Below are 18,131 nucleotides of genomic sequence, written 5' to 3'. Positions count from 1 at the left end.
TAATTAGACGAGTACTGTAATGGGTATTGTTAACCAGCTCATAGCAACATCAGAGATTTGCATAGAATTCTTGCTTGTTATTTTGAAAGACAATTTTTTCAATCTTTAAGATCCACCTGGGACCATTGAGTTGGATATTTCAATCCCCAAGATTTTCTTTTTAAAATTTGTTTCAGAGAGAGGAAGGGGCTGCCTCCTGCACACCCATCACCGGGGATCGAGCCTGCATCCCAGGCATGTGCCCTGACCAGGAATTGAATCATGACCTCTTGGTTCATGGGTTGATGCTCAAACATTGACCCACACCGGCCGGGCAATATTTTATTTTTTTTATTTTTTATTAAGGTATTATATGTGTACATATCTTTCCTTTGGATATTTTATTTTATTTTTTAAAATATATTTTATTGATTTTGTACAGAGAAGAAGGGAGAGAGACAGAGAGCTAGACACATCGATGAGAGTCATCGACCAGCTGCCTCTTGCACACCCCCTACTGGGGATATGCCCGCAACCAAGGTAATGCCCTTGATCAGAATCGAACCCGGGACCCAAGCTGATGCTCTATCCATTGAGCCAAACCGGTCTTGGCGGGATATTTTATTTTTTAAAACCTAATTCTGTTGGAGCTGACCATACTTAATACGCAGCATAGCACTTTAGGCCAAGGGGAAGTATTGAGTTAATGTGCTAGCTGTTTCAACCCCCACCCCCAAAATGTCTCAGTGATGCTCCTGGGAAATTCTTTCATTTTAAGTTTACCTCCAAAACCTTATAGTATTATTAAATGACTACAATATATTTCTCATCTCAAATTAGGTATAATCCTATTGTTTACTATATTTCTCACACAGGATTATAAAATGTTTCTTAGACACTAATATATAATGCCAGCACTATAAAACTTGGCTTGTAAAATTGTTGATCAAATTCTCTTAAAAGAGGACAAAATAAATCTTTGTTGTTCCATGCCATTAACTATTAGTAAAAATCTTAAATCATATACAAAAAAGTATATCTTTCATTTATATTTTTATTCTGTACAATATCAGATGTAGAAATCTTGTTCAGTTTAACTGTATCCTGAATTTGTAATCTTAGTTTTCTACTGTAACAATGTTCTTTCAGCACTTCCAAAGTTGTAATAGCTCCACTCCCAAACCCAATGTATTTCATGCTCCTGAGTTCTAGGGGAATATCAGGATAATCAAAGAAGCTCCTAAGTTCCAGAGAAATATAAAGATATACAAAAATAATATAGTACTACAGCTCAAAAGTTAGAATAATCAAATGTCTGGCCTATTTATGACATAGTGATTTATAAACCAAACCAAATTCCCAACATTATCCGTGCAAAATGAAATTGGTGTTCCAGGATTTTTTATGTAGTTTCTACTCTAGATAAATAGTTGTCTTACTAGTGACAGATAATTGCAGAAATTTACTAGGGCAGGGGTGAGGAACCTTTTTTTTTTGCCAAGGACCATTTGGATATTTATAACATCATTCTTGGGCCATACAAAATTAAGTTGATAATTTTTATCAACTTAAAAATTAGCCTGCTATATTTGGTCAAATATTTAATTAACTCACTTCTAATGTCTTGCCAGGACTAGACCAACTGTTTTTGCGGGCTTTATGACCTGTGGGCCAGACATTCTCCACTCCTATATCAGAGGAATGGGCGGATAGAAAAAAGAAAAACATTGCCCTGGCAAGTGTTGGTCAGTGGTTAGAGCATCAATCCTTGAACCGAAGTGTTGTGTGTCAAGGGCACATACCTTGGTTGCAGGTTCCCTGCCCCACTTGGGGTGTGTGCAAGAAGCAACAATTGATGTGGCTCCCTCACGATGATGCTTCCCTTCTCTTCCTTTCCCCCACGCTTTCACATTCTAAAATCAATGGAAACAATATTAACAAAAAAGAAAAATACATGTATTTCATGGTTTTTACTTCTTTAAGGTGTTGGTCAATTCATGACAATAGATCAGAATTGTCATCTGTAACTTTAAAACTCAGTTTCAAAGCCTACCCTTGATGAACATTGCTGCTTTTCTTGCAAAATGGCTTCTGAAAATTCCATGGCAATGAGCAAATCTTAGAAATTTATAGTTGTCTCACCTCAGTCTCCCAAGTTTATACTGATGTTTCCTCTTGCTTTTTTTTGTGTGTGTGTGATTATATTTAAAATATCTTTATTTTCTTTTTAGAATATCTTATATCCTGTCCTCTCGAGCTCTTGTTCTGGCACTTAAGTTTATTGTGGGCTTTTTATTTACTTTGGGTTTTGACCAAGCACTATGGCTTATTGGAATAAATCTCTGGTATTTCAATAGTTTTCTATTCTAGCAGGATTCCCAGGGGTCTCTTGTGTTATTAATCCTACCAATTTTGGAATTGCTATAATTCCTGACTTACAAGTGCATCCCCACTAGCTGAAAGGTCAGCATGAAAAGATTTCCAAGTTGGAGTTGCTTCCAAAAATATTTCCTTGGGCGAGATGAGAAGCAGGATGTCTTCTCTCTTCTCCTAAATCATCTTTCATTCCTGGTCCACTGTTGATAGCTGGAGATGTTTCCTCAAAAGATATCTGAACTACAACTTTTACTAGGGATATTTTCCAACCTTTGATTTTGGTAGGTTAATAAGATAAATGTCTTTCATCACTTCCTATAGTTGTTATTACAGCCTAAGCTTTAGAGTTAGGAATCTTTCTTTGGTAAACATTTTTTTGTACTATTCCAAGGCCCAGATCTCTTTTTTTTCTGTATTCCCATTTACTTAGTGTACCACTTCCCAAACACTATATATACTATCTCCTATTGCTCTGGTCAGCAAACTGCAGCTGGAGAGCCACATGCGGCTCTTTGGCCCCTTGAGTGTGGCTCTTCCACAAAATACCATGGCCTGGGTGACTGGGCGAGTCTATTTTGAAGAAGTGGTGTTAGAAGAAGTTTAAGTTTAAAAAATTTGACTCTCAGAAGAAATTTCTTTTTTTTTTTTTACATGGAAGTTGTTTTTTTTTAAATTATTTTATTGATTTTTCTTACAGAGAGGAAGAGAGAGAGATAGAGAGCTAGAAACGTCAATGAGAGAGAAACATTGACTAGCTGCCTCCTGCACACCCCCCACCAGGGATGTGCCCGCAACCAATGTACATGCCCTTGACTGGAATCGAACCCGGGACCCTTCAGTCCGCAGACGCTCTATCCACTGAGCCAAACCGGCTTCGGCTCAGAAGAAATTTAAATCATTGTACTGTTGATATTTGGCTCTGTTGACTAATGAGTTTGCTGACCACTGTCCTAGGGGATATTATGGTGAGCAAAAAAGATAAAGACCCAGCCTTTATGAAGATCATTGGCATTTGGGGGGGGGAAAGACATAATCATATAATAAATATAAATAAGTGCCGGGAAAGAAAACTGTGGGGAAGCTATGAGTGTGTAAAGCAAGAGAATCAGCTCTTGTTTAAGATACTGGCTTTGGAAATAGTGATGGTCAGGGAGGGCTTTTCTGAAAAAATGAACTGATATTTGAAAGATAATATAGGACTAAGTAGGGCAAGAGGAGAGCAGATAACTGATTCTAGATAAAGGAAATATTATACATATGTCATTTGAGGCCAGAGTAGCTGACAGGGAGAGTGGTATTAAATGAAGCTTAAGCAGATGGCCTTGGCCAGATAATGCAGATCCTTGTAGGCTATTTAAGGATTTTGGTCTTCATCCTAAGAAAGTTATTTTAAATACATATATCACATTAAGGTATTTCTCTACCCTTCTCTCTTAGAGATTAAGACTGCTCCTTGAGTTGACTATGTCTTTTCCATCATTAATAAGATATGATGTTTTCCTTTTTTTTTTTTTTTAAGGACTAGCTGGTTCTATTTCTTTTTTTTTTCTTTTTTTTAAATATTTTTATTGATTTTTTACAGAGAGGAAGGGAGAGAGAAAGAGAGCTAGAAACGTCGATGAGAGAGAAACACTGGCCAGCTGCCTCCTGCACACCCCCTACTGGGGATGTGCCCACAACCAATGTACATGCCCTTGACCGGAATCGAACCTGGGACCTTTCAGTCCGCAGACCGACGCTCTACCACTGAGCCAAACCGGCTTCAGCTCCTTTGTTTTAACAATTTGGCTGCCTTGAGTGTACATTTTGAAGTTGTTTTCAAATTATTATCTCTTTATACTTGAGTTTTAGTTGTTTCTTTTTCAGAATCTGGGCTGTAAATTTCTTTTTACATATCGGTTTCTGAAGGTGCCGTATCATTCACTGCTGAGCATATCTGATTCTTAAAATTTAAGTGGTTAAGTACAAATTTTATAAACATTCCTTTGTTAAAAAAAAATGTTCCTTTGTAAAATATGGGTGTTAACAATAATTCCTCTACTAGTATGTTTGTCCATAGTATTTCTAGAAGGTGATTGATTTATATGTAATGGATTCCCTCACTACAAAGGGTTCCCATTCTTGTGTCTGAACTTCAAAAGAAACCAGATTCCAAAATAATGGGCTTGGAGCAGTCATCAGTTTCTCAGCTTTATGCATTACTAGAGGCCAGATGCACAAAATTCGTGCAAGAGTAGGCCTTCTGCTGCCAGCACTGGCTTCCTCTGGCCACCAGAGGAACCAGGCTTCCCTCTGGCCACCAGCAGGCACCTGGGACCCAGGCTTCCCTCGAAGCCCCATCTTTGTTTAGAAGGTCGTCTGAAGGATGTCTGGTTTAATTAGCATATTACACTTTTATTATAGATAGCATTAAATGTATAAGAAAAGTTAGGTAACTAACATCTAACAAAGTAGGTGCCAAATAATTTTTTTTTTTATTGAATTTTTTACAGAGAGGAAGGGAGAGGGACAGAGAGCTAGAAACATGAAACATCGATGAGAGAGAAACATCGACCAGCCGCCTCCTGCACACCCCCCACCGGGGATGTGCCCACAATCAATGTACATGCCCTTGACCGGAATCGAACCTGGGACCTTTCAGTCCGCAGACCGACACTCTACCACTGAGCCAAACCGGTTTTGGCATGAATCAAATTTTTATCTGATATCTTACTACTGATCATCTAGACTCTGTATAGTCTAAAACCAAATATCCCTGCCTAATCAATACTACATGTTTCTTCCCTTTTTCTGATCTAGCTTAATTAATAAGATGTAAATACAGTAGTCATCAGAGAGGGAAGAGGGTAAATCAGGAAGGGGAAAAAAACGCCTTTTTCCTTTGATGAAACCACCTATGGAAAAGATCAACTACACCTCTTTGTTGCTTTTATTGTAGGTACAAATCAGAGTGTTTACTTTTAGGAGGGAGAAGAGGAGGAGAAAATGTGCATAGCAAATTACATTCCCAGAGTGATTTTTTTAAATTGGTTAATTGAAATGAGGATTTTATTTTCTCAAAGAAACAATGTTAAAATGATGGCTGAATGTACTTGCTATCTCACTTAACTCATAATGTACCACTTAAAATGGTCTCAAACCCTCTGTAATGAAGGACCTTTCTGTTTGTTTTTATTTTCTCATCTTTTGTAGATGGATACTTTTGTAAATACACTAATCACATGCTTGTATATTATGGCAATATTAAATTTCTATTAAAGTTTTTAAACTCTTATTCTTAATTTCTTACCTTGTTGTGGAATGATAAATTTTCCCAATGAGACCTCAGTTTGCAGACTACATTTTGAGTGACACTGATTTAAAATATTTTCTGGAGTAAGAGAAGATGTTTCTGGCATTTTAAAATTGGAAGTTAAAAATCACATTTCCTATAAAAACAATGCAAATAACACTATAAGTACTACAGTGTAATGGCAATTACACTGACCTTAAAAATCTTTCTACTCTTGGGAGGATATCATTATTCTTATAAAAAGTATTTATCAAGACACTACTAGGTTCTGGGGGTGCTGATAAAATAAAATGATTGTTTAAGGAGAACCTGTGTGGGGGAAAAAATAGTGACAAAATGGTAAATAGAAGTGCTTATAAAGGAAATTTAAGCTCTCTGATTATAAAGCTCTGGGATGGTTGGGGATTGGTTTTATGCAAGATTCAGTCCTGAGAGATCATTTTTTCATTTTACAGATATCGGATCACGGTGAATAACTAAAGCCAGAATTCAAACTTGAATTTTCTGTCTCTAATTAGTCAGTGTAATCTATTTTCATACTTTATGTTATCATTGTAACCTATTTTTCTATATAAGGCTTTAGTGGCGATAAAACAAATGGGAGCCATATTATACACAACAGTAAGACAAAAGATTTGGCAGTTAAGGACTCATTAGAAAATTTGGAGAAAGGAATACTACATGGTGTTTTTAAGAAAATTATCCTGGTTTTAGCATGTAGGTTTTTTAAATGAAGCAACAAAGAATAGGATAGGCTGGTTGTGACTAATGTATATTCCAATACGTGGAAATTCTATAATTTCCAATTATTACATGCTCTTTAATATTATCTCGCTTCAGTGTCTTTATACAGGGTGTGCCAAAAAATTGGATACACAATGTCTAGATTCTACTATATTTTGAAAATGAGATGTATTTTCATGAACACTTCCTTTATAATTTTATTCAAAGCATGTATATATTTTTGGGGTGAACCCTGTATAACTCCCCTCCTGCTTATAAGAATGCCTAGATTATCACCATCTTTTTTAACCTCCCCCCCCCCAAAAAAAACCCACAAAACCATACCCTTTATGGATCCTTATACCCTTTAACTATTTTCTTTCATTCATTACACTAGCAAATTTTTTTTTAATAAAGAGAGACTTTTAAATTTTTTTTTTATTGATTTCAGAGAGGAAAGGAGAGGGAGAGAGATAGAAACATCAGTGATGAGAGAGAATCATTAATTGGCTGTCTCCTGCACATCCCCTACTGTGGACAGCCTGCAATCTGGGTATGTGCTCTTGACCGGACTCGAACGTAGGACCCTTCAGTCCACAAGCAGATGCTCTATCCACTGAGCCAAACCAGCTAGGGCATAGTAAATTTCTTATTTAAAATCTTTATTGTTGAAAGTATTACATATGTCTGCCTTTCTCCCCCCATTGTCCCCCTCCAGCTCCTTTAAAAAATATATTTTATTGATTTCAGAGAGAAAGGTAGATGGAGAGAGAGATAGAAATATCAATGATGATAGAATCATTGATAGGCTACCTCCAGCAGGCCCTCAGGCATGTGCCCTTGGCTGGAATTGAACCGGGGACCCTTCAGTTTGTAGGCACTCTGTACACTGAGCCAGACTAGCTAGGGCTCTTTTTCTTTTTCATTAATCCTCACCTGAGGATATTTTTCCATGGATTTTTAGAGAGAATGGAAGAGAGGGGGGGGGAGAGAAATATTGAGGTGATTGGTTGCTTTCCACCCTCTGAGGTTACTTGTCCATAAACAGAATTGAACCTGGGACTCTTCAGTCCACAGGTTGATGCTCTATCCATTGAGCCAAACTAGCTAGGGCAATTACCCTAGTCCAGTGGTCGGCAAACCGTGGCTCTCGAGCCTCATGCGGCTCTTTGGCCCCTTGTGTGGCTCTTCTACAAAATACCACCAGTAGGCACACATGTACAGTGCGATTGAAACTTCGTGGCCCATGTGCAGAAGTTTGTTTTCTGCCTGGGAGAGTCTAATTTGAAGAAGTGGTGTTAGAACACTCAAGGGGCCTAAGAGCCACAGTTTGCTGACCACTGCCCTAGTCAATTTCCTGAGTAAGAGATCAGTACTGCTTCCCTTTCCCCAACATCTATTCTCTATAGCCCCCCCACCCCTACCCCGGGTCTGGTGTCTTATCTCACTATAAAAACTGTTCTGGAAAGTTATGAATGGCTTCTGATCAACAAATAGATGGTTTTATTTTGTGGTTTAATGATACTACAAAAGCCTGTTGTCTCTGTTATTCTATCCCATCTTAATCGTTTTTCATTGTGAGTAGGTATTTTCAAAACAAATAGGATCTTTATAATTTTTCTTTTTTCTTTTCTATTGCTTCTAAAACTAGTAGTGGGAATGACATGTTGAAACAGTCATTTGTAATTGTATATTACCCTTCCCCCCATTGAAGTAGAAAGTGATGTTTTTTTATATTTGTTAGAAGGTTGAATTTCCATAGCTTTGGAATATTCAGACACTGCCTGGATTCAGCAACCCTTATTAAAAAAAATTGTGGGGTAGGTGGGGAAACTTGTTTCTATTTTAAAGATATAACACTAAAGCACAGTAAATCATCTTGCCTCTCATTTGGTGGTCTGATTTTATCTGCCTTAATCTTTTGGTGTTTTCATTTTTGGGTGTGATATTTGTTTATTTTTTAATGTGTAGACACTATTTCAGATGTCATACTTAATGGAAAACATGGAGTCATGGGCTTAAATAGAGTTAAGAATAAGAAAATCAAATATTTATAAATTACCTGAAATAGTTTTGATTTTAATGTTGTTTTAAAGTCTAGGCTATTTTTATTATAGAGCATTAAAGTGATAAATGTTTTGTTTGTTCTGTTTAGCTTGTCAGCTCATCTGCAGCTTACCTTTACTGGTTTCTTCCACAAAAATGGTATGTACTTTAAACATTGGCATTTAACAACAAACACCATTGTGAATTAAAAAAATTACTTCATGTATGTAAATTTATAAAATGGAGAAGATGTTGAGTCTGATAAATGTTATACTTCTTGTTAGTTGACCTCTTCAGTGCTTTTCATTATTGCTTTATGTGGTGAATAATGGGATGTGGAGGATGTAACTTGCAACTCAATTCTCAAATTTTAGAGATGTGCCGAATTCTGAAAAGATCTTGGCACTTCATTTAAAATCCATAGGCCCTACAAAGACTCAGATCTATTAAGGTGGAGTTTAAGAGTCTACATTTTAATAAAGTACAAGCCCAGCAGTGTAACTCAGTAGTTGAGTGTCATCCCATGCGCCAAGAGGTTGTCAGTTCACCAGTCAGGGCACATGTCTGGGTTGCAGGATTATTCCCTGGTAGGGACCATGCAGGAGGCAGCCAATCAATGATGTTCCTCTCTCATTCATGTTTCTCCCTCTCCCTTCCTCTCTCTCAAAATCAATAAAAACACATTTTTTTAAAAAGGGAGCAGATTGCTGTCCTACTTAAAACCCCCCAAATAGTTTAATAAACAAAATGATTATATTAGAACAGTTTGATAGCTTTTTTCACATAACAATTAATGAGCTCTGTTCATATCTCTTTTGACAGGTGGTATAACTTCCTTCTAGTTTTGCTTTAGATCTGGTCCATTTTTGGTAGGAGTAACTTGAATGGCACTTTTGAGATTTCCCCACCCTAAACCAGTGGTTGGCAAACTCATTAGTCAATAGAGCCAAATATCAACAGAACAACAATTGAAATTTCTTTTGAGAGCCTTAAATTTCTTTTAAGTTTCCTTTATTAAACTTAAACTATATAGGTAGGTACATTGTTATTAACTTAATTAGGGTAATCCTAAACTGGCCTTTGCTAAAAAAAAATGTCCTCAATCTGATTGAAGCATGTGGCTCTCGAGCCGCCATTTGCCGACCATTGCCCTAACCTATTTATAATCTTATAGACTCCTTACTTCTAATCATTATTTGGTTTTCTGTGGTACTTTTAAAGTACATGGGCTCTAATACTTTAGAAATTTATCATTTGAATTTTGTAGATTTGTGAATCCTTTGTTCCCAGGAACTTACATAAAACATATATAAGTTCTCCATCACTGAAGTTAGTAATTGATAGTAATTGAGTGATATTTACTGATCAATATTATTTTGTTAATTAATATTAACTTAGTTGAACCAATTTTAGTTGAATTAATTAGTTGAAATTAATTGAAAAGTAGTTTGATTAAACTGTTATGTCTACATGACAACATGTATAAAGTTCAAAAATTGCTTGAATTCACTTAAAGCTTTTATTTTATCTTGATGCTACTGAAGTAAATGAGAAAGTAAACTCTATTGATACTTATGTTTCCAGAAAATAATTTCCCATAATAATAAAATTAGTGGATTTTGGGAAGAAGCAGATATATTGCCTTTCATCTATTCAAAGTATTGTTACAAGTTTTTGGGTTTTTTTAAGAAGTAATATTTTAAGTATTTATTGATTTTTAGAGAGAGAGGAAGGGAGAGGGATAGAGAGAGGTAGAAACATCAATAGAAAAACTGGAGATCAAGCCAGCAATCTGGGCATGTGCCCTGACTGGGAATCAAACCAGTAAACTCTTGGTTCCTGGGTCAGAGCTCAACCATTGAGCCATGCTGACCAGGGAAGAAATAAATATTTAAAAATATATTTTATTGATTTTTTTACAGAGAGGAAGGGAGAGTTAGAAACATCGATGAGAGAGGAACATCGATCAGCTGCCTTCTGCACACCTCTTCTGGGGATGTGCCCGCAACCAATATACATGCCCTTGACCAGAATCGAATCTGGGACCTTTCAGTCCACAGGCGGATGCTCTATCCACTGAGCCAAACTGGTTAGGGCAGAAATAATATTTTTAAGAAACTAGGATAGAAAACCAACATCCAGGTCTCTAAAATCTGATTTTTTGTTTTGTTTTGTTTTTTAAATGAAGACTTTTTGTTTAGCAGTTACTATTTGAAACTGCTTAGAATGAATACACAAATATTATTAGGGTGCTATTTTCGGAGTAAGTAATGTTTAGAGAGTAATGTTTTGTTGCTGCATTTTAGCTATTGGATTATTTTTGCTATATTAAAGTATTTTTATCGTGGATATAATTTTCAAATAGGCTGATTCAAATTCATTTTATGCACACTTTTTAAGTAGAAAAATTGTTGTCCAGAATCTCAGGACAAAAATTATTTTATTTCTGTATGTTTATAGATTCATTTATTATAATTCTTCCACATAATACTGAAACTTGATGATGAAAGAATAAATATTTAAAATTTTGACCTATTAATATTTTTAGACTTTAAAGACAAGCTATGTCTCTGTCCACTCATAGTGGACCCATGCCAGAGGAAGTTGCAGCCTCAAACCATTGCCAAGCCTCCTTACCCTTGAGCTGTGAGCACTGAAGGGGGCTGCACAGTATAAAAAAAAATAAAGATAAGCTATGGCCCATTGTGGCTCAGTGGTTGAGCATCAACCCATGAACTGAGAAGTCACCAATTAATTCCCAGTCAGTGCACATACCCAGGTTGTGGGCTCAACCTCCAGTAAAGGGCCTGCAGGAGGCAGCTGATCGATGTTTCTCTCTCGTCGATATTTCTGTCTCTCCCTCTCCCCCTCTAAAAAAGCCAATGAAAACATTTTAAAAATAAAAATAAAGTCAAATTATGGAAAATAATGTTAGTTAATTGGTATAGATAATACAGAATATATTTTTAAATTAAAATATTTAAACCTTTGTGAACCAAGAGATTCCTTTAGAGAAATTCTGGTGAAAAGGTCAAAAATAGATATTTTTATTTTGAAATGCTAATATATTTATATAACTTTTTTTAAATTCATTTTTTTATCTCTTTGGTCTTTAAACTAAATTTTTTAATGATAACTGTTGGAAGAAGGAAAAAAATTTATTTTTTTAGGAAAAAAAATTTAAATATTTATTCTATGTGTGGTGTCTTTCCTGAATATTTCATTGTTTTTTCCTCTTGAACTATTTTATTGGTACTCTCCAATAAGAAGCTTTAACTATATTTGTCTTTTTTTTTTTTTTTATAATTGCAGTTTATTATATTGTTTTATTGTTGTAATTAAATCTTTATAGCAGAAGTAATCGGTAAGCCTTTTTAGTTTTAATTAAAATAATAGAGCCATTATTTGAATGAAAAGAAAACTCACAGGGCCTACAACGATAGTGTATGATCCTGATAGGCCAAGGTTTTGGTTCAATCCCAGGTCACCCAATGAATACATAAATAGGTAGAACCAACAGGTCAATTGTTTCTTTCTGTCTTTCTCTCCTTTCCTCTCTCTTTAAAATCAATAATTAAAACAATTTAGGAGGGAGAAAAGAAAAATGAGTATATAAGAAGATAATTACAATTGTCTTGTGAAAGGTTTATTTAAGTGACTATTTGTAAAGGCTTTTTAAGAGTTTGCTGCACATTTGAAACTGATTTCGGCCATAGTTAGTTTGCTCAGTCGTTAGAGCATCGGCCCACAGACTAAAGGGTCCTGGGTTTAATTCTGGTCAAGGGCATGTACCTCAATTGTAGGCTCGATCATTAGCCCCAGTTGAGACACGTGTAGAGGCAACCAGTTGATGTGTCTCTCTCACATAGATGCTTTTCTCTGTCTCTTCCCTTCCCTTCCATTGTCAGTAAAGATCAATGGAAAAGGTATCATTGAGTGAGAATTAACAAAAGGAAAAGAATGAATAAAATTCTGAGAAGTCTTTTATATTAGAAATTTCTAGACTTTTTAGGAAAATGAGTACTGTATTTATATATTTTAAAAAATACATGAAGTATTGATTTTTCTATTTAGATAAGCCATCACAAAACTCAGAAAATGAACAAAATTCTGTTACTCTGGAAGTCCTGCTTGTGAAAGTTTGCCACAAAAAAAGAAAGGTAACATAAGTAAATTGGTAGATTAAGTAAAATAATTTTAGAATTTGAGTATATTCATTTGTATATACTTTGTATTTAAACCATAAAAGCTTTTAAATATGTGGGTGCTTGAATTGTAACACTGATAACCTCTTTGCCAACCTCCCAGATCTGTGTGTTTTCTTAGTCTGGCTGTAGGTATATATATATGCATAAAACTTTCTCCTGTAGGAATCTGACAGTGAAGGGAAGAGCTATCTTTTAATATTTTAAGATATAAATTCAGTTACTTCCCTACTACTTAAGTCTATTCTTATACCCATTAAAAATTTAATAAAATATATTTTTTATTGATTTTTTTTACAGAGAGGAAGGGAGAGGGATAGAAAGTCAGAAACATCGATCAGCCGCCTCTTGCACACTCCCTACTGCGGATGAGCCCACAACCAGAGTACATGCCCTTGACGGGAATCGAACCCAGGACCCTTGAGTCTGCAGGCCAATGCTCTATCCACTGAACCAAACCGATTTCGGCTCCATTGAAATTTTAAATACGGGCTAAGAGAGAGTTTTTCCAAAAGGATTATTTTTTCAAAAATATTCCTCTCAGGCTAAGAAATTATATTGCCAGCGTTATCAGCCCTTAACTTGTTAATACATTGCTTCAAGTTTTTATTATAAGATGAAATTATTGTCATAAAAATGTAATGGTTAAATTTCTTGGACAACCCACCAAAACCAACAGATATAGTCCTTGGGTTTTATGAAGTTCCTATTGCTGATATTCTTCCAAAATCATAGTAAGGTGATACAGGACTTGAAAACTGCTAGAACAGTCGTCAGCAAACCGCAACTCGCGAGCCACATACGGCTCTTTGGCCCCTTGAATGTGGCTCTTCCACAAAATACCATGGCCTGGGTGAGTCTATTTTGAAGAAGTGGTGTTAGAAGAAGTTAAAATTTGGCTCTCAAAAGAAATTTCAATAGTTGTACTGTTGATATTTGGCTCTGTTGACTAATGAGTTTGCCTACCACTGTGCTAGAGCATTGGTATGGATAGACTAAGGTGAGAGGAGATGGCAGAGTATATATTTATTAAAAACTTTGCAGTTAATCTCCCTTCCTCTCTGTTAAAAATCAATAAAATAAAAAATAAAAAAAAACTTTGCAGTTAAGAAATATCACTTTCCATGCTTTCAACTCCCATGCACATATAACATGTAGTGATGTGAAAAATTTTTTAATATATATTTTTTATTTAGGCAAAAATATGTGAATATACCTATAATGTCCTTTTTTATATTTCAAAAAATAATAGGCATAACTATTTTCTTGGAAAGTGAGATATACTAATATTAGTCATCTCTGGAGTGTAAGATCTGGGGGATAGGGAAAACATTTTTCATTTTATACTCTTGTGGATTAGACTTTGGTTTTTTACTATAAACATGTATTTATTTAAAAAAGAAGCTACAGCCAAAACCGGTTTGGCTCAGTGGCTAGAGCATCGGCCTGCGGACTGAAAGGTCCCGGGTTCAACTCCGGTCAAGGGTATGTACCTTGGCTGTGCTGGGGATGTGCAAGAGGCAGCTGATCGATGTCTCTCTCATCAATGTTTCTAACTCTATATCCCATTCTCTTCCTCTCTGTAAAAAAATCAATAAAATATATATATTTTTAAAAATAAATTGGACATGTGTTTAAAAAAATAAAAAAGCTACAATGAAATAATGTACTATATTTTGTTATAAAAATCCTATGCGTCTTTTAATTTTTCACCTATGCTTTTTCAGCATAATTCTAGTTATATAATTGCAGAACGTTACTCATAAAATGATGAATATTGCCTCTGTTAAACAACATATTTAAATGAATTTATTTATGTCATAATGTTGACAATAAGGTTATAATTCTCTCTTTTCATTTCTAATGGTCTCATCTATTTTTTTGTTAAAATGTAAAATTTAAGGGGGAAAGATTAGCAGGTTTAATGTTTAAGCATGATTTTTATTTCATATTTCTAATTTAAAACTTCGATTATCAGCTAAATATTGGACATACTTTATCATTATTTTCAGCATATTGGAGAAATCCACATTTGTGTTAATATTTGGAATATATTGTACTTGTTCCAAATTTTCTTTTTGCTTCACAATTTTCACAACTGTGGTTAGAATTTTAGAATGTCATTTGGGAATTTTGGCCTACAGCATGTTTCGTATAGCTGTGATTACAAGTTTGTTGTAATTCTAATAATTGTACATATAAATAAATATAATTTAATAATCTTTACTTTTGCAGGATGTAAGTTGTCCAATAAGGCAAGTTCCTACAGGTAAAAAGCAGGTGCCTTTGAATCCTGACCTCAATCAAACAAAACCTGGAAATTTTCCATCCCTTGCAGTTTCCAGTAATGAATTTGAACCTAGTAACAGCCATATGGTGAAGTCTTACTCATTGCTATTTAGAGTGACTCGTCCAGGAAGAAGAGAGTTTAATGGAATGATGAATGGAGAAACCAATGAAAATATTGGTAATTTTATTTTAATGATATGACTAGATTTTGTGATAGGAGATTACAATGGTTAATGAAAATTATTAAACCAGCATATCTTAAAAGTATTCATAACTTGGTCTATTTCTTTTTGAGTTATTGTAATAATTTCTTAAAACTGCCATCCCACAGGAACAAAATAATGCAGAACTAGAACTGAATTCATGTTTTTTTTAGTAGCATTGCTTTTATTTGCAAATCTCTGGTAGTCTAATGATATAATTTTATGGTAGATTGTCCAGGCTCTTGGACTGTTTGCTATTGTGCGTGGTATTTAATTTGTAAAGTTCTCATTATTACATGATGAAACATACTTCATATAGTAAAATAATAAATTTAACACTGGATGGAAAAGATGGGAATTTCTTAGCCTCACAGCAAACAAATTCATTACCACCTCAACATTTTATTTTTATTTATTTATTTATTTATTTTAAAATATATTTTATTGATTTTGTACAGAGAGGAAGGAAGAGAGATAGAGAGTTAGAAACATCGATGAGAGAGAGTCATCGATCAGCTGCCTCTTGCACACCCCGTACCGGGGATGCGCCCGCAACCAAGGTACATGCCCTTGACCGGAATCGAACCCGGGTCCCTTCAGTCCCCAAGCCGACGCTCTATCCATTGAGCCAAACCGGTCCCGGCACCACCTCAACATTTTATTGTGGTAAATTTCATATATACAGAACATTCAAAAGAATTTGTGAACACTAATATCCTCACATTCAACACATAGATTCATATTTTATTATACTTGGTTGTTATGTATATCCCAACAGTTTTGAATCCACCTTTGAGGTAATCATTCAAACAATTGAATGATTGGTGCTGGAGATACAAAGATGATTAAAACAACCAGTTTTATCCTTCAAAGACTCACAACCTAGAATGTGGAGATAGACAAATACAAATAAATACAGTTGGCCCCTGAACCAATGTGGGGGCTAGGGGTGCCTAACCCACCCCACCTCACCCACCTCTGGAATTGAAAAATCCACGTAATAATCTTTGAGTTTTTTTTATTCTTTTAAGTAGTATACAGAATCTTTTATTTTAAACTGTGTTTTTATTGATTTCAGAAAGAGGGAGAAAGGGATAGAAATATCAATGATGAGAGAGAATTATTGATCAGCTGCCTCCTGCATACCCCTTAATGGGGATTGAGCCTGCAACCCAGGCATATGCCTTGACTGGGAATTGAACTGTGATCTCCTGGCTCAAGGTTGACACTCAAACCACTGAGTCACACCAGCTGGGCTACTCTTTGAGTCTTTAAGTACCCTCTGAAGTTCTTCAAAAGAACCATGAATGAGGAGGATTTTTTTTTTCCTTCTTGCCTAGCAAGATCAAGATCATTCTTAATAGAGGTGGGGTTATTGCCAATGAATGCCATTAAGTAGAACATTCATACATACCATAAAAACAAAATAGACGAGTCTAAGTCTGCATAGTATATTGCAACTTAGTGTAATTTGTACCTCATTTGGGATAAATATGTTGGGTCGTATATCATAAATAGTACATTTGTGCTTTTAATATTTTATTCATGAGAAATGTTTTTCAAATTCAGATGTTAATGAAGAACTTCCAGCTAGACGAAAACGAAATCGTGAAGATGGGGAAAAGACATTTGTGGCACAAATGACAGTATTTGATAAAAACAGGTAATGCTGGTGGACAAATGAGGCTCCCATAATGTTCTGGACATCCTTTTATTCCAAAGTAGAATGTAGTAGTGATATTATTTCTTTGCGTTTTCTCTCTTTATTCTTATGACTACAAAAAAAAAAACACCACGAAAAAAAACAAGAAATATTTTCTCTTGATCACATAGAAAATAATAAACACAGATGAGGAACTACTTGAATGGCTCAGTTAAGATTATTTGGCAATTGTCTTTTTTTTTTCTTTTTCTTTTTTTTCTTTTAATATATTTTATTGATTTTGTACAGAGAGTAAGGGAGAGAGATAGAGAGTTAGAAACATCAATGAGAGAGAGTCATCGATCAGCTGCCTCTTGCACACCCCGTACTGGGGATGTGCCTGCAACCAAGGTACATGCCCTTGACCAGAATCGAACCCGGGACCTTTTAGTCCCCAAGCCGACGCTCTATCCATTGAGCCAAATTGGTTTCGGCTACAATTGTCTTTTTGAGTGTCTACTCTGTCAGATACTGTTCTAGGAAATGAAAAGGCAATGAAATCTCTGCCTTTGTGGAACTCTAGTGGAGTAAACATACACCACCCCTTCAAAAAATTATATCAACTAATGTCACTTAGTGGTGAGTGCTATAAAAAAAATAATAACGAAAATAAATGGCTGTTTTACAGAGAAAGCCTAGGAGAGGGTAATATATGAGCAGAGACCTGAATGCAGTGGGTCCGGTGCAAATTTTGAGGTTATATAATTACTAAAATTAAGGAAGAAAATTATGTGTAATCATTGTATGGCTCTATGTACATTTGGCATAGAGTAGCAAAGAACACTTGGATTTATAATTATCTCAACAGTTTTCATTTGGGAATAAAACATCTGATTGCCAGTAAAAATGATCTAGGAGGCAAACACAGCTTTCATTTTTTACAGGATTGGAGGTGAAACCTATAACATATTTCTGGTTCCAGGCTGCTCACTGGTAGTTCACTGTCAGGTATTAGATATAGAGCAACTAGTACATTCCTTGTATTTTATAAAAAGTAGTAGATATTATCACTTATTAGTCACCATGTAAAGAAAGGTAAAAGTTTTATTTATTTTTTTTTAACGCCAAGAAATCTATGGAATTTTTTTTTTTAATTGATTTTTTACAGAGAGGAAGGGAGAGAGATAGAGAGCTAGAAATGTCAATGAGAGAGAAACATTGACCAGCTGCCTCTTGCACACCCCCTACCGGGGATGTGCCCGCAACCAATGTACATGCCCTTGACCGGAATCGAACCTGGGAACTTTCAGTCCGCAGACCGATGCTCTACCACTGAGCCAAACCGGTTTCGGCAGTAAAAGTTTTTTAATAGGAAA

The 18,131-nt window shown here is 35.4% G+C and overlaps 2 protein-coding genes across 3 annotated transcripts in view; one reads left to right on the top strand and one right to left on the bottom strand.

The window, feature by feature from the left end:
* CRLF3 (cytokine receptor like factor 3) overlaps positions 1 to 18,131 on the bottom strand; it is a 96,146-nt gene that overhangs the window by 9,983 nt on the left and 68,032 nt on the right. The gene's annotated exons all lie outside the window — the stretch shown is intronic.
* The window catches only part of SUZ12 (SUZ12 polycomb repressive complex 2 subunit), a 54,174-nt gene that overhangs the window by 11,210 nt on the left and 24,833 nt on the right, over positions 1 to 18,131 (top strand). For both annotated transcript variants that reach the window (XM_084862736.1, XM_084862735.1), the window contains 4 exons: positions 8,526 to 8,575; positions 12,491 to 12,576; positions 14,857 to 15,088; positions 16,683 to 16,776. In XM_084862736.1, the coding sequence (XP_084718862.1) occupies positions 8,526 to 8,575; positions 12,491 to 12,576; positions 14,857 to 15,088; positions 16,683 to 16,776 (462 nt within the window). The remainder of the gene's footprint in view (positions 1 to 8,525; positions 8,576 to 12,490; positions 12,577 to 14,856; positions 15,089 to 16,682; positions 16,777 to 18,131) is intronic.

Source organism: Pipistrellus hanaki (assembly GCF_964339955.1).
Source record: "Pipistrellus hanaki genome assembly, chromosome: 16".
NCBI classification, from domain to species: Eukaryota; Metazoa; Chordata; class Mammalia; order Chiroptera; family Vespertilionidae; genus Pipistrellus; species Pipistrellus hanaki.
This window is presented reverse-complemented; position numbering and strand designations above follow the sequence as displayed.